Raw genomic sequence first — 23,922 nt, forward strand, 5'->3', positions numbered from 1 at the left:
CGCGAAAACTATGTATTTGACATTAATATCGGTCATTGTGGATTATTTTTACATGTCTCGTTATCCTCTTTATAATGCCCCCGTTCCTTAGCTGATGGGGGCTATATGTGAAAGTAAACGCGGTCTTGAGTTTCACCATTGAGCTCAGCGACCCCGAAAACTATTGATTTGACACTAATATCGGTCATTTTCGATTACTTTACATGGCTCGGAATTCCCCCCTTTGGTGGACCAAGGCCCGTATACAATGGTGGATGAATTTTAAAGTCATCACTAATGGTAGTGTCACCATTGATCTCAGCGATCGCGGAAACTATGGATTTGACACTAATATCGGTCATTTTGGATTACTTTTACGTTTTGGTATCCCTCCCCCCTCGATAACCCCCGGCCCGCAACCGAATATGAGTGCGGTCGGAGTTTCCCCATTGATCTCAGCGACCACGAAAACTATGAAATCGACACGAATATCGGTCATTTTCTACTAGTTTTACATGTCTCAGTAAACGCTCCCCTGAGACCCCTCTGGTTCCAATTTTGTCAAAAATGCTTCGCCTTGGTCTGGGGCCTGGACCAAGGTATCCGTGACCAAAATTTGGTAACTCGGTCAACTTGTCTGGTCCCCAGGCCGGTCCTGGTAAACGTACCCCTGAGACCCCCTAGATCGAAATTTAAAAAAAAACTTTTCGTCTTGATTTGGGGCCTAGATCAAGGTACCCGTGGCCAAATTTTAGAAACTTTCGGTCCACTCGTCTGGTCCACAGGCCGCACACAGACACACAAACTAATTCTTTTTATTTATATTAGAAAGGTCAGATTCATCGTTATTGTAATAGAGCGGTGCTTGAGCGATTGATCTTAGAAATTCAAACTCCGATGAGTGATAATTTCATAGCCTTGTTTTATTACAAGTTTAAATCTTTAGTTAGTAGAGAAGAAGGCGTGGATCATGGGTGAGAATTAATGACAATGGGTTTTGGTGGGTCTGTGGGTCACAGTGGGTGAGTGATTCATGGTGGGTGGTGGGTCAGAGTGGGTCACGGTGGGTCGTGCGTCATGATGGGTGGTGGGTCAGTTGGTCGTGGCTAAAGTTTTCATTGCCCCACGCCCTCTCTGAACTACAGTGTTGAAAATTAATCAGTGAAAATCAATTGCAATTAATTGAAAGTAATTGCTGTGGAAATCAATTGCAATTGAATCAATTGCCAATTAATTTCAATTGCAATTGAATGACTGAATTCAATTGCAATTACTTTCTACTGCAATTACTTTCAATCGATTGATTAATTGCAATTGATTCTCCTTTATTAATGGCCAACTGCAATTAACAATTGACGATTACCAGGCAAATTCCGGGATGGTACCCAACTTATAGGTCCCAGGCCGCCTCCTTCCTTTCCCAATCCTTTCTTCCTTCCTTTTCCCCGGATAGTGTGATCGCCGAGGAACGTCACCCCTCAAACGTGATGGGCTAAATGGCCTTAGATGTCGAAAGCCCAGAAATCTAAATCCTAAATCCTAAAAAAGTATCATCTAAGCAATGAAGATCAATATATTTGCTGGTCGTGCTTGGCCAGGGACAGACCCGGCTCGGTAACAGAGGCTGTGTTTCACAACTTTGCACGCCAGAAGCTACTAAGTTCGGTCCACCGACTATGTTGCCCTTTTCCTAATTTATCGCCAACAAAAACATTGTATAGTCATATTTAAAAAAAAATCTTATTTGCCAAAAGCTCTACACTTAACCTTATATAAGATTTCAACATACGAATTATGCATAGTATTCTTAATACATATTTTAGATCCCTTTCTCTGTGGCATATGTATCAAAATTTACCAATTGCAGTTGCGAATGGAAAACATTAAACAATAAAATGGATGTTTAAATTTTAAAAGAACTATGTACGAGTGTAAGTTTCTTCTTATCCGAATTATTAATGCGCGTGACTATATCATACAGGTTCCTTTATTCCAACTGAACCATTAAAAATATATGGTGTTGGTTCAGCATCAAGAGATAATTGAGGATCTATCTAAACTGAGAGGTATCAAACTCCAGTCCAGAAAGTCAGGAATACTGGCACTGGCATTTGGGAGGCAATGAACTAACTGTCTATCAGCCAGTTGAATGAGCACCATCTGTCTACCCATAGATATCTGTATGTACTATAGCGAAAGGGAGTTTAGTACTTCCTCCATCTGGTAGCAAATTTCATCAGAAGCAAATTTCTTACTAAAGAAAATTAACTAAAATATTACTCTGGGTAGAAATGTAGCGCCTGCCGATAATAATGGTCAGACCCGGATTAGCGCCTGGGCTAAGTACACTGGAGCCTAGGGTCACATATTTGACTTTCTAAAGTTTGACCTGGTTGTTTAGACAGGAGAGCCTAGATAGGAATTTCATATTATATTGCTTTTCAAATAATCCTGCCTTATAAATGTCCACTCAACAATGAGATTTTGTATAGACTGAATGCTGAATTCATTGTCCTCGACAATTTGGTCATTGTAAGTCACACCACGAGCTACACATTCTTTGAGAGTGAGGGAGGATACTGAAGTATAACCTTGGCACCTGTGTCTCGATTTGATCTTGTACGTGACCAGTAATTGGCTTAAATCGCTTTGTATATGATATTTCTAGGCCAGGACATGTAATAACTTCTATACGTATAACGCCTTCATATAACTTATGAACAGGACATGAAATTTAAGGTCTGAATCCAATGGCAAGATCTCAGTTTGGTCGCCATTTTTTTTTTTTTTTTATCGCGCAGATGTAGTTTGTTTAAGTGTTTATCGTCGAAATAAAATGTTTAGTCACTAATAGCGACTTGGCGACTCATTTCATACATAGTCGTACATGTTTCGATCTTACATTAGCTAGGCGCGAGACTCGTATTTTCAGTCGCTATGGTAAATTTGCGCCTAGGATTTTTGAGTCAAGTATATATATATATATAGAGAGAGAGAGGCTTGAATGTGTGATCCCCCTTGATGTGGTTCCGTGTACGCATATGACGCGAATAATAGGTTTATGGTAGAAAATATTTGATAGGTATATTTGAATTCCCTTCTTTATTTAAGATGCATATTTGAATAGAAATGAAGGGGGCGCGGTGACTCAGTGGTAGAGCGTTCACCTCCGGTGCTTGAGGTCCTTGGTTCGATCCCATCTCGCGCCGTTTGGACTTTGTGGTGGACAAACACCGTGCTCGTGGGTTTTCTCGGGGTTCTCCCGTTTCCTCCCACTTCTTTCATTCCACCATTTCACTCATCTCTCATAATCACCTTTTCCTTTAGCCTAACCGGCATAATCGTGGGACGTAAAACTTAAAGCTTTCAATTCATTTTCTTGAATAGAAATGAGAGCATAAAAACGCAGCTCAACCAAAGTGTTAAATACGTTCCAAAATTCATTCTTAACGGTTCAACCGTTTCCTCATTTGTCCCTCGTATGCAAAATTAAAATACTATGGAAATTGCCCCATTCTCTCCTACCCCTCTAAGAGAGAAAGTTTCAAACCGCTGAGACATGATTCCGCTCATTTGTAACAGAGTTTATATACCAAGATTTATTTCCCCAATTTGAAGGCTTCGTGAGATATTCAATTTTTCGCATAAATTTTAACATCCCGTGCTTTCTCTTATGAAGAATTTTAATCAACGAGATATTATAAAAATTCCAATCTAAGATAGATGATAAATATATAGTCCAAAATTCATTCCATATAGTACGGTCATTTTCTCGTGATGCGTTCACAAATAAAATTACATGCATTTTTTTTTATAGTTATTAGTTCTATAGAACTAGGGAAACAATATCTTGTCAGTCTATTAAGCATCCTTTAATAAAACAAACCATAATTAAACATTTATCCCAGTCTATTTTATGATGTACGGCCATGGGCCATAGTCCCTTCCTGTAACACTATGAAATCGTTCTTTCTTACCATGCATTTGCCCGATTCGATGCTGTAAATTATGCCCATATATTCCAATCCTAAAGAAGAAGTAGACAAATCATAGACCTTGAGAATGGGTAGACTAGACGTAGACCTAGAGAATGGGTAGACTAGATGTAGACCTAGAGAATGGCCAGACTAGACATAGATCTAGAGAATGTATAGATTAGACATAGATCTAGAGATTGGGAAAACTAGACAGACCTAGAGACTTTGTAGACTACTCATAGACCTAGAGAATGGATAGACTAAATATATATCTAGAGAATACCTAGAGAATGAGTAGATTAGACCAGACGTAGAAAATGTGTAGATTAGATATAGATCTAAAGAATGGGTAGAATAGACATAAAACAAGATAATGAGTAGGCTAGACGTAAATATAGAGAATGGATAGATTAGAATAGACCTGGGAAGTGGGTATATTAGACACAGACAATGAATAGATTATACATAGACCTAAAGAATGGGTAAACTATACATAGGTCTAGGTAGACTAGATATATAAATAGAGAATGAATAGACAAGACATACACCTAGAGAATGGATAGACAATATATAAATCTAGAGAATGGGTAAATAAGACACAAACGTAGACGAGTAGACTAGACATAGACCTAGAGAATGGATAGATTAGGCATAGACCTAGAAAACGGTTACATTAGGCATAGAGAATGGGTACACTAGACACAAACCTAGAGAATGTGTAGACTAGACATAGACATAAAAATTTGTAGATTAGATATAAATCTAGAGATTGGGTAGAATAGACATAGAACAAAAGAATGAGTAGACTAGATATAAACATAGAGAATGGATAGACTAGAATAGACCTGGGGGTGGGTATATTAGACACAGACAATGAATAGATTAGACATAGGCCTAAAGAATGGGTAAACTAGACATAAGCCTAGATAGATTAGATATATACCTAGAGAATGAGTAGACAAGGCATAAACCTAGAGAATGGATAGACAAAACATAAATCTAGAGAATGGATAAATAAGACACAAACGTAGAAGAGTAGACTAGACATAGACCTAGAGAATGGATAGATTAGGCATAGACCTAGAAAATGGTTACATTAGGCATAAAGAATAGGCACACTAGACATAGACCTAGAGAACGGGTAGACTAGACATAGACCTAAAAATGTGTAAATTAGACATAGAACAAGAGAATGAGTAGGTTAGGCATAGACATAGAGAATGGTAGACTAGAATAAACCTAGAAAGTCGGTATATTAGATATAGAGAGTGAGTAGATTAGACATAGACATAGATAATATGTACACTCATGTCCAAAATGATTGTCGCATATCTATAACTGTCTTCTTGTGAGAATATAATTTGATAATGATTTTGCAGGGTACTTTTAATACTGATACTATGTGTATAATCCAATAATGTATATTAATGGTGAATTTCATAGGAAAAGAATTATAAATACGAAAATTAGAATGAGTAAAACAAAATGTCTCTGAACGGACAAGAAAGTTTTATTTTCGTTTTATTTTTCTTATTTACTGCTCTTCTGACATGAAATTGTCAACATACATGTCTTTGCCGATTATACATATACTAACATTATAAGAAATATCGGGCGAATTCGTTATCAAATTATATTCCTACAACATATTTATAGACATGCGACAATAATTTTGGACATGAGTGTACCTAGAGAATGAGTAGGCAAGACATTGACCTAGAGAATTATAGACAATATATAAATCTATAGAATGGGTAAATTAGACATAAACCTAGAAAAGGGTAGACTAGACGCAGACCTAGAAATGGACACATTAGACATAGACCTAGAGAATAGTTATATTAGACATAAAGAATGAGTAGACTAGACATAGACACAGAGAATGGGTAGATTAGACATAGATCTAGAGAATGGATAATTTAGACGTGGATCTCGGCCGCCATTAAAACTATATTTGTAAACAGATATTTAAAATCCTACAATATTGTTAGTGTTTAACAAAAATATGGCTGGCCAAAGATGAAACACACCAATCGATGGACCTCTTTAAGTTAAACAAAATGGTATCGGTGAGTCTAAAATCTCTACGTTGTTTTCAAGAAAGTTGAGATAACCAATTGTTTTGTAGGCCTAAAATTTTATGCTCTAGGAGACCCCGCCATTTGTTATGGTGAAACTTATACTGAAGTATATATCCTCTTGAAGCTTCGATCTTGAATAACGTAGGAAAATAACAGCACGATTAATGTAATACAACACAACATTTTGATTAACTCTTAAATAGAATTTCTAAGACATAAATCAATTGATAGATAATATTGACCATTAAAACAAAAGAGATATTTAGAAATAAGTTATGATGCTTAGTCTCCGAGAAAATCGACAAAAATGAACTTTTTGGCGCTAAAAATATGTTGTTTGTGCCAATAATAGTATTAATAACTGATAGTTCTACTGGAACAGATTGCTTATATATTTGTGTACTGCATTATGTGAAAAATTGTTAACTATAGTTACGTAAAAAATTATCTATAGCTATCAGACCATGACTTCTACTAACAGCGACAAATATGCTCCTAACAGTGACTCACATACTCCTAATAGTTACGAACATCTTACATGTAAAATACATTGTAGAATCTGATGTTCATTTACTGACAGCTATTTATTGGTTGGAATTGACCAACTGCACACCAATGTAATAAGAGGAAAAGACAGAATGCTGTATGTAACTGAGAATGAGAAAGTTTAGTTGGTGTTCTCATATGAGCTATTACGTATTTCTCTCTTCGACATGATTTGTAAATTTAATATATATATATATATACAGTGGCGGATCCAAGGGGGGCTATAGCCCTCCCTTGACGCTCAGATATACACTGGATAAAATGGGCTTCAATCCTGCTTTACATTGGATAAAACGGCAAAATATGGTTTAGCCCCTCCCTTGATCATATCCTGGATCCGCCCCTGTATATATATATATATATATATATATATATATATATATATATATATATATATATATATATATATATATATAAACAAAAAGCCGTTTCAATAAACACCACTGCACTCCTTACCTTCCTTAAGCACAAATTGCACAGATTAATGTAATTCTTCTATCCAGTCACTTTAGAATTCTTGTCGATCAACATTATGTTCTGCACAATACTAAATAAACTTTTGCACAGAATGCGCTCATTCCCACTTCTGGGTGCTATTTTTTTTTCTGTTATTTCCGCAAACTTAATCCTGGTGTATGATTTGATTGGCGAATGACCTTGACTGCTACGTCACTGGGTTATTGTGTATATTCTCCCAGTGTCGTGTTTCGGCAGTGAAACAAACTGTTACATAAGTTTATGTTCAATTCTACATTCATTCATATATTTCACAAAAATTCCACAAAAATTGTATTAGCGTTAATTACAACAACAACGATAAAAACTAACTGTTCAAACTGAGACATGTACAAACCGGTAGATCTTCTTGAGCTGCAGGGGCGCATCTACGAGAGGTCCACCGGGTCCGGACCCTTCTGCAAAAAAGAACGTCCTAACTTAACATAGATTTGTACATTCTCCCAATAAAACTATATTGGTTTAACAGTCTGAAAATTACTGATTACTGAAAATTTGTTCTTACATTTGACCTGTATTCTTTCCCCTATACCCGGCGGGAGCTCATGTGTTTCGGATACCACGTTAATTACTACCTCCACGTCTCATATAGCCTTGCTTCTGAAAGGCAGGTTAAACTTAAAATCCACTCAATCAACTCAACTCTTTCTCCTTTAAAAATAATCTATTTTTATCATTTTTTTCTGAAAATATAGGTGGAAATATTTTACAATTACTTATCCTCTTTTCAGATGCAAAATAATACTCATTCCATACTACATTTTGGCTAAAAATTTCTGGGTGAGCGTCTATATCCTCCTCAGACCTGAAGGCGAATTTTGGTAGCTGGAGCTACTGTTGGCTATGAATTCATTGCTCAACACTGATGCTTAAAATAAACCCTCCCCAGCTCCAAATGGCATTTCACCTAGCCTTGAACGAATAATAGGCAACTTGAAAAAATTCAACAAAATACTTGTAGGCGGTAGCATGCTATCGAGATGACAGAACACCAGCTTCAAAAACGTGCTCGGGCAAGTCCAGGTAAGTTGTCAATTATAGATTTGTAAGTAAGTGACATCCAGGTGAGATGCCATTTGAACCTGGGGAGGTTTCTTAGCATCAGTGTTGGGCAATGAATTCATAGCCAACGGTAGCTCCAGCTACTAAAATTTGCCTTCAGGTCTGAGGAGGGTATAGTTGCCAAACCCCACGTGAGTTCTCGAAAAAATGGGGGCAAAATAATTTTCTTTGTGAATCCAAAATTGATCCTGTAAAATTGATGCCACTTATTGAGAAGATCATATTTATATATATCCTTAATAGGCTCTTGGCTAAACTAATCCAGGTGCAAGATACAGTGAAGTATCTACACAAAATGGCAATATATAAGCTAATAATGGTTTTCGAGACCTTGCGTATAGTGTATAAATTTGGATGCCCTACTATATCTTTCGAATAAATTGTCTTCTCCATACCGCCATTGAGGGAAAGCTAAAAGATAAGCGAGGAGTAACAAGAAAAATGAAACAATTGATCGATGATTTGAAAAATAGAAGAAAACACTGGAAGATAAGAGAGAAAACTAAAGATCGAGAAATGTGGAAGACACATTTCCATTTCCAAATCTGAGGGAAAAAACTCATTGGCCCCAGGACCTGCCAATAAGCAGAATGCTTAATAATAATTGATCTTCTTTTTCTTTCTTTTTTTAAAAAAATGTTTAATGAAAACAACCCTTAAAATTATTATATTTTAATTAAACTTAGCATATGTTTTCTTTGATTTTTCAAAACGAGAAGTTAATTTGTGTCTAACTTTTCAGAGAATGTTAGGTTAACATCAGTAAAACAAAATTCGACTTTTATCAAATATCAAGCTTAAGAATTACTTCTGTTAATTGGAATTGAAATTACAAAAGAAAATTGAGGAGTTGGGAATGCTATTAAAATCTACCACCTTAAAATCAGGAGCGTCATTTCAAATTTTGCTTGGGAGGGGCAAAACCCCTTGATATAAGTAAAATTTCGCGTATTTCATTGATTTACTACTATTTTATTGATAAAATCTATAGAAATCTCAAACTCAGGGGGGCAATTGTCCCTCCCTGCCCCCCTAAATGACGCCCTGCTTAAAATTCGAATATTTCGCTTATTTCCTCCGTGCACTACACTACTAGTTACTTGTCGTTTTAAGGCAAACCTTAGAGTGACCTGTTTGTTTTGTATGAAGTAGCATTGTCTTATAAATCAATTTGAGACAAGAGAATTGTCACTTAGGGAAAAAAAATCTCCAAACTTATGTCCTGCACCATAAAGGAACCCACATCTTGCAAAATTTGTGTACATTATATCAACAGCAAAGCTATACTCGTGCTCCGTTAATATCCTGTTTCAAGGCTACGTGACCCAGTTGCCTTACGTAGTATTCCTACTGTTTCTTTAAGTTTTGTATTTGAGTTTAGTGTCCCGTTCAGCTGCGAGTCTATATGAAACGTAGACCTACACGAACTACAGCCAGGAATCGAACCCGTGTCTCCCGCGCCAAAATCAAGTACGCCATCCACTTAGCCACGACAGAGCTGTGTTTATTAAGCCTAGAAGTAGCACATTAGTACTAGTATAATACAAACTGTTTTTATTCGTTTAACAATATTAGTTTACATTATTATATAGTTTAAATACTAAAAAAAAAAAAAAAAAAAAAAAAAAGTTTTCTGAGTCATTAGAAGGTATTACCTAGGTACTGACCCGTATGAATCACCGATCCAAGCGGTGCAATGTTCCGATGTCGCGAACGAAGGGACTCCGCAGTTGCACCCGCTGTTTGAAGCTTTTATTATTTATTACTGAATACTTAAATTACTCTAGTATTCATTTTGTCTATGTGAGATTTGTAGATTTCAATCCCTTTTTAAATTGCAAGTATTCAATGTACAAAAAGTAAAAAAGAAAATCGTTTAAATATTAAAACGATTAAAACAACTTGCAATGTAAAACCCACAGTAACTTGAGATAGCAAGCTAAGGACGCGGCCTTGAATGCACAAGATTTAGTCGCTGAAATGACTCATCAACATATCGTTGTGATAATTACAAAAAATGTCTCTGTAATCTGTCTTTTTTAAAGTCAAAGGATGTAACAAGCTCACTTGATGATGTTACCCGTTCCTGGCCTCCAGAAGGGGAGGGTCAGTCATTACTGAAGAAGTAACCCCAAGGAGAGAAGACTTCGCAAATCCAAGCAGTGAAACATTATATAAAAAATCAATTCAAGGGGATCTGTTGTTAAAGCTACTGGCAAGGGAATTAAGTTTTAACTGCTATATCTTTCAAATAGCTCATTGGTTCGTGGCCCCACAAGGGCCCTCCAGCATCGTGACCAACACATTGATTAGGGACCCCCAAATATAATTCTCCCACACATGAGGCGCTGAAGAGATTTGTTACGGCACTGCCTAGGTTCAACTAGACTAGTGTGTAAATCCTAAGAACGAAAATAAATTTTGCATGCTGTGTCACTCGTAAGTGACATAGAGTAAAAAGAAAAAAAAACTTGAGCCATACATGGAAAGTAGTGCTACAATATGTAATATGGGAAAACATAAAGAAACATCTGATTGAGAGAAGAAAAGGTACAATTTTATACAGAGGTAATAAGTTAAACTGAAAACACTGCGACTTATTATGCCCCCTTGACATTATTGAAGGATAGAAATAGTCCTTAAAAAATTGTGTGATCTCCACGGAAAGCGATGAATCCTCTACAACGTGTTTTCATGCTGCTCACAAAGTTGGAAATATGTTGCTGTGGTATGGAGTTCCATTACTCCATCCATCAGCGTTGTTGATCACTGCTGGATGATCCTTTGCATCTGGACGAGTTGCAAAGATCTTCCTATTACATTACAAACGTGCTCAGTGGAATTCAAGTCGGAGGATTAGGCAGGCAGTGCATTAGCCGAACACCTTCTCTAAGTTGTTTGATGCGGTCGCGCATTATCATCCATAGAAAAAATTGGCTGGCTACATCTCTGAACAAATGTGCGTGAAGAAGTACAGTTTCACAGTAACTTTGATTGGGGAGTATACCACTTTTAAAAAATGGAGTATGCCTATGCAACATTATGCCTACGGACACAAGAACACTAGACCATCAAAGTGTTCAACAATATTGCTGGGTTCATTGCATATCCACAACTCTCGCCGGATGAATGTATGTCCAGAATCATTATTGAGACTGAACCTCCTCTCATGGGAGAAGAAAACGCCACCCCACTCCTCCTCAGTCCAGCCCTGATGTTCTTAACAGCACCGCAAACGGTGCCATCTATATTTGTGTCAACAGAATTCAACGTAATGGCCGTCAGGATTAGAGACCACCCCCATGATGTCGACATGCCGCTGTAAAACATGAGATTCTTTGACTTGCAATCCTCTTAGATGTATTTGCAATTGTTTGATGCCATTTCCTTCTTGCTTGATTCATAATGTAGTGGACGTCCTCTGTCACAGCTGACCATAGCTGATCACGACCTCTCCTTTGTATAACATTGCCTGCGGTTTGGAATGCTCCTCTTGCAAGTGAAATAATGCTCTAGGCAATACAAAGAAACCTGAACGACGCTCGACACACTTCGTCCTTCTTCCAGTTTCCCGTCGATTCTTCGCCGCGTGAAGTCACCGAAATGTTACTGTTGTTGTGAATAACAGTACCACAATACATCTTAACAGCTATTTGACATATACACTACCTCGCCCCTTTCCAAGCAACTGCTTCGTAACAGCAGAGAAATTCGGCGCTACAGTCACGCTTACGTTACTCTATGCAACGTCTTGCTTCCTGTGCACGTGTGGGGAAATCTCTATCATGCTGCCATACTTCCATTCATGTTTAACGACTAGCAACATTTTGTTACATTATCTACAGTATCTCATCCTTAACTTTTACAGATAAACGTAATAATATATTGTTAACTATCATATTTTCTAATGAGTGTAATAATTTTAAGATCTCCATTCTCCTCTTTGGGATAAAGACAATTTTCCGAAAATTCCATGTATTGACACTGGAATTTGTTTCTGATGCACTGTACTATTTTTACTGATAATTTTCTGAAGAATTTGAGATTTCAATTGATTTTCTCAGAAAATACGAAACAAAAATTGCCCTTAGTTGCGTTATTTTGTTAACCTCGATGTGACCAATCAACTGATATATGTCTTATCTTTGAACAATATTTTAATTAAATACATAATAAAACCAGTTGAGAATGCTCCAAGAGCATTGCCAGAACGAACTTAAAAAAAGAACTGTTTGTTGTTTACGGCAAGTTGCTTTTATAAAAAAAAATGTAAAAAACGAAAATGGTAGGCTATTTGTCTCTATAGCTTATTTGTTCCTATATGTAGAGGGAGTAATTGCATTTTGGAAGTTGGAATGTTGCTCGAGACATGAGCCTGGAAAACAGTTCGACGCTTGAGCAATTCGAAGCTGAAGGGGAAATGAAATTACAAACTAAAGCGAAACCTGAGTAGACCGAAAGTGACAACGGAAGACGAAAATGTTTCGATTTATTGAAGCTACCGCAGCAAAACCGTTCGCTGCTGCAACAAACCCGTTCGCTGCTGCAACAAACCTAAAGACAACTTTAGGTCTAGAATACAGTGCAGAGACATGTAACTGTACTCATATTATTTGTTCTACTTTACAGATCAAACTAACAGAGGCACAAATACATGCTCACTTAGAGTTCGTAAGGACTCATACCAACAAGCCACAAGACTTCTGGAATCGTGTAATCGGTAGTGATGAGAAAGTGTGATACGAAGAAGGAAATCTGTTAAAACGTTTTACGATATGCTGTTTTACGAAGGCACATATTAAAAATGATGGGCTCAAAATTGAAAAAAAAAAATCGCAAAATATCATCCTTCTATGGCTTACAGTGCAGAGATATGGCTCCTTAAATCTTCGAAAATTGGAACTTTTTTGGCCAATATCTCCGGAACGGTAAGAGTGATGCGAACAATTCCATTACTCTCTCAGATAATTTTTGAAGCTCTATCGACTGGAGGGCTAAAAATTGAAAAGTTCGCAAATAACAGATACACAAACAGCCACACACAGACACACACACAGAGAGAGAGAGAGAGAGAGAGAGAGAGAAAGAAAGAGGAATTCAGTAACGAACTTTTAAAGTTCGTTGATAAAGTTTAAGAATCAATTACATTTAACCATATTGCGTATTATCATCTTCCTAATATCGTAATGAAGGGCTTTAGTATCAGTTTCATATTAATAGGTGTTCTGGTTTTATTTTGCATCAAATTTTACGTTTTGAAAATAATTTACTTGTATCAATTTTCTGGAAAACTAAACATGAGTTTTTGCACTGACGTGTATCATTTTGTTCTACACAATAAGATATATCGTTTGATTTTCTCGTTAAGCACTAATAATGTTGTAGAATTTAATGTTCAGATCAAATTCTTTCCTGTTATAGGTAAAATTATTTTGGTAAACAAGTGATGAGCGCAAGAGTCTTGCACAAGTACCGGCTCAGTAGTAGAGCGTTCACCTTTGGTGCTGGGGTCCCAGCTTCCCAATGTCAGCTTTTTTGGTGGATAGAGACCGTGTGTGTAAGTTTTTTCGGGGTTTTCCCGTTTCCTCCTACTTTCTTCATTCCACTATTTCATTCATTTCTCATCATCACCATCTCTCTTAGCCTTGATGCATAATCGTGGCACGTAAAACTAGACACTACATCATTTCAAAACGTTTTAGTGGTGTTCTTCTTCTAAAACTAAAAAGAAATATAGTATTGAACATCGGTAATTTCGTACATCATAGGTGTCGACTATATGGGTATGGTCTTGGCTCCAAGGATCAAGCATCTGTTAGAAATTTTTGATGTGTGCTCAAAAACTTAATATCGAAATAACATTTTCATGACATTGACAAAAACTTGTGTATGTGACCGCAAGTTTGGTTTCATGCGCAGGTGCTTATACGTTGAATAATTGTTTATCAATATAACTTTTAGCCTCCTCAGGTATATGGCACACGAGAATTGAGCGATATAATATTATATAACAATAAATAATCCATATTCACAAGTAAGAGTGCTTTTGTACAGTAATTTTAAATAATTTAGAGTTTGATGCTGTGTTTTTGTATTTCTAGTATAGGTCAAAACTATTTGTATAAGTTGAGTTTACACAAAAGAAATGGACAATCGAGTCGTTTTCAGTTTTTACTCAAGTTATACTAAAATATTAAAAAGTTTGATTACAATCGTTATTATTTTAATTTTTCTCTCTCTTTTTTAGCCAATATTGCTAACATATCATCATCATAGCTATTCTGCCATTATTGGCAGGTCACTTGTTGCAACTCAAAAGATTCGATATACGATGGTCCTCAGCTAGTCTCTTCGTCTTGACGTAGCAATTTTCTGTTTTAATACCTTCCTTCAACTACAGTCTCTTTTGCCCCCTCCCTCTCTTTTCTTCCACCATATTCTCTAGCATGTCCCTCATAATAAAGTTCCTCCTCAGCCAATGTCCCAAGCAGTTCCTTTTCCTCCTCTTAATTACATCTAAAATTCTTCTTTTCTCCCCTACTGCTACTATTTCTCACACCTTCTCATTCGTTTTCCGTTCACCCAGCTAATTTTCTCCTTTTATCGAAAGCCTCCAATATATTTTTTTCGACTGGCAACTGAATTGAAAGACGTTCTATTTTCTTCTGCTATAACACCGCAAATTGTACCAATTACTGCTTGCTTGGACATCTTTAAAATTGCCAGTCGATTTCGAATCGACCAGAGGAGAGCGAGTCGACAAGCAACATTCAATTTCGGTGTAAACAATTGAACACATCCATCGATCTGATTCGGCCTAGTTGCTTCGATTTAGTCGCAAATGCAACGAGTCGATTTAGCCGAGCGACTAAATCGACCAAGTGTAAACGCCCCATAATGTCCATGTTTCTGTTCCATAGAGTACATATTGGAATCAGTAAAATAAAATCTCAATATTTATTTGGAAGTTTGTTTAATACAAAGATTAGCTAATCTTAGTTGAAAATTAAAAATATATATATCTGACGCCTTTAGGGTGTAAAAATAATTTAGCAATTATGGTATTTCAGTGGCCTGTGCCGTTTTGATTTTCTTTCATGCGTCTCCCCAACCAGTAGAGTATTGAATCTGTTAAAAAAATTAAAAAGATTACAAAACGTTGTAATTTATTTATAAGTAGTAAAGAGTGAGGACCCATTGAAAAAAATAAAGGTTATCACGTATGTTGTATACTATCATCATACTTTCACGAAGGTAAGCTATATTTCATTTAGAAACATACATTGTATTTCCGTTACTATTGGTGCATTGTAGAATTTATCCAGAGTAAAATTTACGTATGAAAAGCATAAGATTTCTTAAAAAGCAAGACTTGCAAGACTCTTGCAGCAAGACCAAGGCCATGACCAAGACTGGGTGTGCAAGACCAAGACCAAAGGTTCCAGTGCAAGACCAAGACCAAGACTGGATGTGCTAAACCAAGACCACCCGGGTCTTGGTCTTGGTCTTGCATTTGCTCATCACTATTAAACATCATCCATAAGTTATTAGATACTTTGAGTCAGCAAGAGAAATGCTGAACTAAATTTTAATTTTTAATAATAATTTGAGCTCCTGGAGACGGGCGATACCTAAATTCAATGACTTTTTCTTTAATACGTTCAAAATAATGAATCATCTTTCTTATTGTTAAAAATAATGCTCATGGACTTGCCGATTGCGTAAGGGCATGCACAGTAAAACCCCTCTCGTCCGCCACTCCGGTTAATCCGACCGTGCTCGAGCCAAACTTGTCTCAACTCGTCGGTGACTCACGAGGCCCATTGTTGTTTACTGCCGTCGTGGCATTGTTGTTTACTTGCTGTTAACGCTTGTCCACTTTAGTGCTCCGTCATCTCTTGTATCATTTCTTTCGTTGTGTTTGTTTTCTGTACTGTAGTATGCAGTTTTTAGTGCTTACTGTTCGTTGCTTTTACGACAGTGTTCTGTGTGTTCTTTAAATCCGTATTTTTCTGCATTTTCTGATAATCCGACCTCTTTTTCGTTCCGTCCATACCCCTAGTCCCAAATGTTACTGATTAGAGGGGTTTTACTGTGCTTTTATGAGAAAAAAAAATGAAACAACCACTCTTCAATTTCAGGAATAATCAGTTAGAATTATTTCATCTAAACCAATCCACTCTCGTTCAAGCTATCCAAAAAAGTGGAGAATCCATGCCTTGTAATGCGAAACCAAGGATATTTAAGCTAAGTGACTTTATCCAAACCTAAACGCCACTCAAGGAAATGAAAGCAACAACTTAATACACTTGAAGGTATAATCAAAAAAAAAAAAAAAACACCAGCAAAGCTTAACTCTGTTATCATCCAATGCCCGGGACACGTGATTGAACCGCCTTTCGTAGTGTCATTACTGATAAGCAGAGTTGCTAGCTTTCTGCATACAAAAAATGTGAATGGGAAAACTTTTGATTTTATTAGGGGAATGACGAAATCATCTTATATAATATAATTAAAAGAAAACTACTGAGTACAGTTTACCTATACTTAACAACATTAACATTGAAATTAAATTCTATTGTCACAAAGGGGGTGCGGTAGCTCAGTGGTAGAGCGTTCCCTCTTGGGGTCCGGTAGAGCTCCGGTGCTTGGGGTCCCTGGTTCGATCCCAGCTCCCGCCGTGTGAACTATGTGGTGGACGAATACCATGGTGGTGGGTTTTCTCGGAGTTCTCTCCCGTTTTCTCCCACTTTCTTCATTCTACTATTTCATTCATTTCTCGTAATCATCGTCTCCTTTAGCCTAACCGGCATAATCGTGGAACGTAAAACTCAAAGATTTCATTTCATTTAATTTTCTATTGTCATAAAATTGGGATCCTGAAAGTTAAAACAGCTAACTTAATCTGTTTATTTAAACACATGTCAGACTTAAAAACGTTATCTTTCCGTTTTGTAATGTTATATGATGTTTGGTTCAGTGCATGTTGTTTTTCAAATGTGTTAAGCAGTGGAATATTCATGGGAGCTAAAGGACATCATGTCTTTACCTGTGATTGTTGCTTTTCTAGGCGAAACTTCTTACCCGAAAATCGAAATAACATATTTTCACTTTCACTAAGAAACCCTTTTCTCTCCGCTCAAAATTCTCTGTACTATTTGTAAATTAAACACACAGACCACTACGATTCTCTCACCGAGCTCACATTCTGTTTTATGATCTTTTACATATTTTTTAAAATGAAACTGCATACCACCGGCTACTTTCTTTTAGGGATGCTCACGAGACGAGTCGAGACAGAATTTTCCTGACAAAATTCGAGTCGAGTCAAAGCTCTTCCAATAAAGAAATATATATTTTTCGAGTCGAGACATCACTTTTAAAGCACATTTTCGAGACGAGACAGCCTCAAATCTTGTCTCGTGCGCATCCCTACTTTCTTTGGTGAACGTAAAGTCTGTGCAGTGACAAGGTAATAGTAGTACTAATTTTCCCGAGTCGAAAACAAAAGTACGAAGATATTGCCATTTTAGAAGCACGAATACAAACTGATAAGTAAATCAAGTAGTGGCGCGTGTGTATACTGGCTGTGTATGATCCGTTACTTTATATTATCGGTGAACATTATTATACACAAATCCGAGTAGTAGTTCCGATCTCACTTTAGGCACTAGAAACGTGTCATATAGCACTGTTACTGAATAGGAACATTAATCAATCCAATTCAATAAATAAGTTTAGAAATCACAGCTAGTGCATCACAAATTGTTTCTGGTTACACAAGAATGTTCCTTTATTTTATTAACAATTATATGTATTTTACAAAAATCTATTTGTAATTCCTGTTTAAATTATCCATCTTTTTTTCCAAACAGGATCACCATCTCAGTGAAAGGGGAATTGTCATTAGTTAAAAATATAATAACTATAATATTTCCCAATGTACGTATACTTTAAAACCTCTCTCTTTTCTAGGAATTACACTGGAATTTTGTGATACTTTTGCTAGTAATTTTACTTACGACTTGAGATTTCGGAAATGACACTTTAGAAGGATTACAACAGCATTTATTATAATACAAAATAATACATTTACGTTTTTTTTTTTAAAAAAAAATCACACTTCGCGTTATACACTGCATTATGAATTACAATATATATACATTAAAATTGATTGTTTCTTGTCTTGTTTACATAAATTGTAGTAAACTTTAAAAAAACACAATTTCGATTCTTGCAACAAACATGTCCACTATTTTTCCCTTTTTACAAATCGCAGCCATGTTCCGTCTTTTCCAGAAGGAAAGAAATTCTTAGGATCCAGCTCGAAAGGAATACGTGTCTTCTCACAAGGTTGAACTTCGTAACTGGATAGAACAGATATAAGTCCTACTTTCGATTGCATTAATCCAAAGCGATTACCTGTGTAAAAAAATACAACATTGTGTTATTCACTTATAGCACCTCACAATGATAAACAAATCAAGGTCCAACCTTATATTCTTTCACAATCCAATTAAATTAATTTTTTTTATTTGTTATATGAGGAATTAAGTATTTCCAGTCCTGTATTGTCTACTCAATTTTGAAAAATGTTGTTTGGTATTTTCAAATAGATTACATATTCTTATTTCCTTCATTCATTTATTTACTTATTAATAATTAAGTATCAAAACATGTTTTCTATGGACAAACAACACAAACGTTTACATACACATAGGTTTCTCTTATGCTATATATTATGGGGAATAAGTAAGATTGGTCTACTATTAGTTAAGTAAGTTAGGCCACTAGACACAACTATTATCTGTTCAAAAGACACTATCGCAACTTGATTATTTTTATACGACGATGGCGAAACATATATATCTCATTCTTACAGATAGTAATTTTCGATTTTATAAATTAAATTCGTAGATAGCAAAACATGATATGCCACTTTTTAGCCATATTCTGCTTTTTCGCTGCGGTAATTGATCATATTGAGATCTATATACTGGATAATGGCTTAACTAGTGAACTGAAAGTATTTTAAATTTAATTCCAAAGGACGTAATTTGCTCTCCTGTAAAAATGCCCTTATCATGTTTTGCCATCCTAGTATAGATATAATGTCTTCGATTTTCAGTGAATGTAAATCAAGGACGGAAATGAAATCGACGTTGTCTGTTGCATCATAAGTGATAAACGACTGAATCATTTTTCAGCATAGTTAGCACCGGTCTTGAACAGAGTTTCTATAATTCATTTTGATTGAAATGTATATTCTAGAAAAGTGAGCGGAGACGGACTTTAATATTTCCATACGAGGATATCCAAACATGATATGTAATGATAAAATAAAAGTAGCCAAAGCGTATTAGTTGTTAATGCATGTAACGCCGCCTTCATCAGATACATAGTGATAATATGTCTAAGGAAGGTAATATTACGTTGCTAAAACTATTACACAAGTGTTATTAATACATAGTTAGTACTTTAGTCGGTTTTGTTCTATTAATACTGTCTAGCATTTCCAAAGCTATAATGAAAAATATACAAGATGATGTGTACATTATTACAGGATAGCACATTTCTGTCAAATAGGTATGTTTAAATTAAATAAACTTTTGTCAGTATATAGATCTCAGTGTAACCAACTATCGGAATGAAAAATCAGAAAATGGCCAAAAAGTGGTGTATGTTATGCCATCATCGTATGCTGTAGATTTATATTTTGCCTCCTTGTTAGCACTGTGCTTCGCATGGGTCCATCCTCTTTTAGAAGACTCTTGTATGACCTTTCAACTGCACGTTAAACACAAAATATTTGTACGGAACGTCTACCGTACTTACTGCGGTGATGCACTTCCGTCATTTTTCATATAAAATACGCACTTTATTAACGGAATTCATAGCAATGGCATTTCCTTCTGGAACGTACTGTACATATTACACTGATAGAAGGTAAATATAGTTATGCATAGTTACAGAGATAGTTACTTGTCACCTTAACTATGTTTGTTTCAGGAACAGTTTCCACCTGAGGGCTCTAAAAGAATTTCTTGGTTACTTTCATAATTTTTAATTATGTTTAGATCAATTGTTTAAAGAACTTGTTATACTGTATTTTCAAAGAGTTGTCTATCTTCAAATAATTCAAAATATATGTACGTACCAATACACATCCTAGGACCTTCACCAAATGGCATGTAGGTATAAGTTGGCCTTGTCTGTTTATTTTCCTCGCTGAATCTCTCGGGATCAAATTTCTCTGGATCTGGATAATATTTTGGATCATAGTGAAGTCCAATAATTGGGATTTCTACCACAGTTCCAACGTCTACTGTGAAATCTGAGTCTGGGATTTTGTATGGCTTCGAACACACCCGATCGACAAACCCAAGTGGTGGATACTTTCGGAGAGTTTCTACATTGAAAGAAAGTAAAATAAACAGTTATTCAATAAATGAAGAAGCATGTAACATAACATATTTTCACACAATATCATAATCTACAGTATTGGTTAAAAGTTCTTTCTTGATTTCCAAGAACAATTTTAGATATTTACAGCAAAGTGAAACTACTAACTATGAAATCATAATTCTTCAAACACTTAAAACTAACAATTCTTTAAAATAAAAAAAAAAACAATTTTCATAAACAATTCTCGGATGGGAAAAAGTTATTTAGCCAGGCATCCATCCATTTTCGAAAAACTTCTAAGAAGACTTCAAACAGTAGACTTCAAAAGAAACTTCTAAGAAGAAAACATTATAATTTTTATTTGATATAGTGACGCTACTATTTTTGATTTACGAAAGAGATTTAGTTAGGCCACTCTCTCTTGCCATTTAAGCTTGTCCTCAAAGATTTTTTTTTCGCCATACAGATACATCATCCTCAAAATAGAGGCATATCACCGCTGATATTGCAATATGCCATATGTCAAGTTTTCAGAAGAGCAAAAAAAGAAAAAAGAAAGAAAAGAAAGAAAAAATCATGTTGATGTAACGAAATACGAAGTTCGGTGACATTGGCTGTATTGTCAATGTGGAAATAACTCTCTTCCCATTATTGCATCTTCCACAAATCTGTTGCCGGTGATTTGAAAGATGAGGATAGTGTTTCCTTAACCTCTTTCGGCTGTTGCATAATGTTTCTCAACAGCTCAATCACAACGAAATTGAAAATTAATACAATAGCATTTGTTTTGGGGCAAGAATCCTATATTTCTTATGGGCGAGACTTTATTGCATGATCTTCGAAATTGACCTGCATTGTACCTGTATTGATTCCTAGAATTGGAATACCTACTTAAGAGGTGTTGTAAAATGTTAAGAAGAAACGTTTAAAACATAAGACGTACATTCCAATAGCTATTGTTGTGTGCAGAAAATAAACATCCTACAATCATGTATAGCTATTGTGAAATTACAATTTCTAGTATTATTTTATGCAAGATGAGTAAATATAATGTTTTAAGAAATGTCTAAAATAACTAGAAGTGTATATAATTGTTAATTTGATCGCTGTGTATTGTTATCTTTCAGAAATCATTGGAAAGGAAAGAATATTACATGTACGTTTGGACGAAATAATGTGAAAGCTAAAACTTTCGTTCTTACAATGAGTATATTCGGCATCAAATGTTTAGTGGCTTAACATAAACGTGAACAAGAAACTAAATGTATTGGTAAAGAAATATTATAAGTACGTTACGGAAAGAAAAAAGAAGCTAATTTTGTAGGTGGCTGAGTAAGAAATAAAAGAAAAAGTTTATCAAATGTTTCATGTAGAGTATTGGGGTGTGAGGAAAAGAAACATGGGAATTATGAAAATATAAAAACCGGTGTCCAGCGAACTAATAAATATTCGAAATGTACTTAAGGAAAACAATTTTCACTTTATCTTAAACTAATTGGGAATATGATACTACAAAGATAACAAATAGAACATATGCATTATAATGTTTCAAAATTATTTCAGTGTTTTCATCTAGGGTTTCTAGTATGAAACTAAAAGAGCTGTTCAAACTTAGCAAACAAGCAAATAATATAAAAATTCTTGATTACTATATAAAAAAAATATAAATTCCTGTACAAAAAAGTTATTAATAAAGCAAAAAGGGACTATAATAAACAATGCACAGAATAAAAGCAAAGAGTCGTGGAAAATAATAAAGTATGAATTAGGAAAAAAATGAAAAACACAAAAATATAGAGTTACATATAAAAGGCAGTAACTTAACTACAACTGACCCAAAGTTGGTTTCTAAGTACTTAAATAATTACTTTTGTACCGTTGCAGAGAAAGCTATACGTGATATATGCGATATACTCTTTCTTCTATATCTTAATGATTTATCCTTAAATACAGAGAAGGGTAATTTACTCCTTTTCGCTGATGACACGACAGTAATTGTAACTGAGAAAGACAGAGATAGCTTGCGAGAAACCATTGATCTTACAACATCCCAACTAACGCATTGGTTTTCTTCAAATAAATTAAAACTAAATGCAGATAAAACAAAGTGTTTCCTACCATTTATCTCACAGAATATCACACCAACTGCCACAGATATCATTGAATAATGAAGTATGTACATTTACTAATACTGTAAAATTTTAGGTATGAGTCTGGATGATAATTTTTCATGCCAAGAACACGTAGAGAAACTAAGCAAAAAATTAGCCCAGACTACGTACATAATACGAACTCTAGTCCCAATACTTAATCTGCAATCAATTCTGTTCCTGTTCTCGGCCATATTCTTTTCTCATATTAAATACGTAATTGCGTTCTGGGGGTCTTCGCCAAAGCTTCAGAATATATTTAAGCAACAAAAATGTGTCTTAAGAATCATTACTAAATCACCGAAACGCACCAGCTGTAAGAAAGTATTTGAATCATTGAATATGATGACAGTTCCTTTATACATATTTGAACTTCTGAAAATTACCGGGGATCATTTAGATAATATTAAAAGAGATGGTGATACTCACAACTACCTTACGTGTGGAAAAGATAACTTATCCACTGTGTATCATAGAACACCTGTATACGGAAAATCACACATCTATATGGGTGTAAAGTTGTATAATAAACTACTTGGGTACATCAAAAATAGTGGTGGAAAGAGTTTCTTTGTGAACTCAGTGCGCAAACTACTATTAGAAAACACATTTTATACTGTAAATCAATATCTTAGCAGCAAAATTTGGAACTTCCAAATGTAATTAAATTCCAATTGTATATACTAGATTTATGTCAGTTTACGTAGTTTTATATATAGTTAAGATGGCAAATACAAATATACAGTAATTAAGTCCATATATATATATATATATATATATATATATATATATATATATTATTGTTATATATATTGTAGAATTGGTTTAGCCTATATCTATTTCACAAGTTGTTGAACACAAGAGCACTGTATTTTCTTTAAATATTGTATCGAAATTACGTACTGACAAGTTCTATACCATTTTGTACAAATGTACATGTAACATGGTCCACAGAATGATTAGTAAATCTAATCTAATCTACTTCTTTTCTTTGTATCTTAATGATGAAGATAACGCATAGTGTTGAAACCTTTTCCTGTATCTTACCTTTCTGATGAGTGTATGTACTTTTTTCATAATTACAACCAGTTAAATATAAAATGTTCACGACGTTAAATATTCGTTCGACCTTTAATCAATATAATTTAATTAGATTTTTAAAAATTGCCAGTATTGAAAAAAAAGTAAGTGGGTAATAGCAAGAGG

The 23,922-nt window shown here is 35.2% G+C and overlaps 2 protein-coding genes across 6 annotated transcripts in view; one reads left to right on the forward strand and one right to left on the reverse strand.

The window, feature by feature from the left end:
• LOC145668569 (cytochrome P450 6k1-like) overlaps positions 1-23,922 on the reverse strand; it is a 92,073-nt gene that overhangs the window by 51,405 nt on the left and 16,746 nt on the right. For 2 of the 5 annotated variants that reach the window (XM_081736564.1, XM_081736563.1), the window contains exons 4-5: positions 20,319-20,570; positions 18,216-18,583 (exon numbers count right to left, since the gene is read on the reverse strand). The exons of 2 other annotated variants lie outside the window; for them this stretch is intronic. In XM_081736564.1, coding sequence (XP_081592690.1) covers positions 18,414-18,583; positions 20,319-20,570 — 422 coding nt within the window. In that variant the 3' untranslated portion in view covers positions 18,216-18,413. Of the gene's footprint in view, positions 1-7,039; positions 7,202-18,215; positions 18,584-20,318; positions 20,571-23,922 lie in introns of those variants that run through there. One more of the 5 variants, XM_081736566.1, reaches the window with a different exon arrangement.
• The window catches only part of LOC145668568 (cytochrome P450 6k1-like), a 94,411-nt gene that overhangs the window by 18,772 nt on the left and 51,717 nt on the right, over positions 1-23,922 (forward strand). The window lies entirely within an intron of this gene.

This window comes from Thermobia domestica, chromosome 13 (assembly GCF_964235325.1).
Source record: "Thermobia domestica chromosome 13, izTheDome1.hap1.1, whole genome shotgun sequence".
Taxonomy (NCBI): domain Eukaryota; kingdom Metazoa; phylum Arthropoda; class Insecta; order Zygentoma; family Lepismatidae; genus Thermobia; species Thermobia domestica.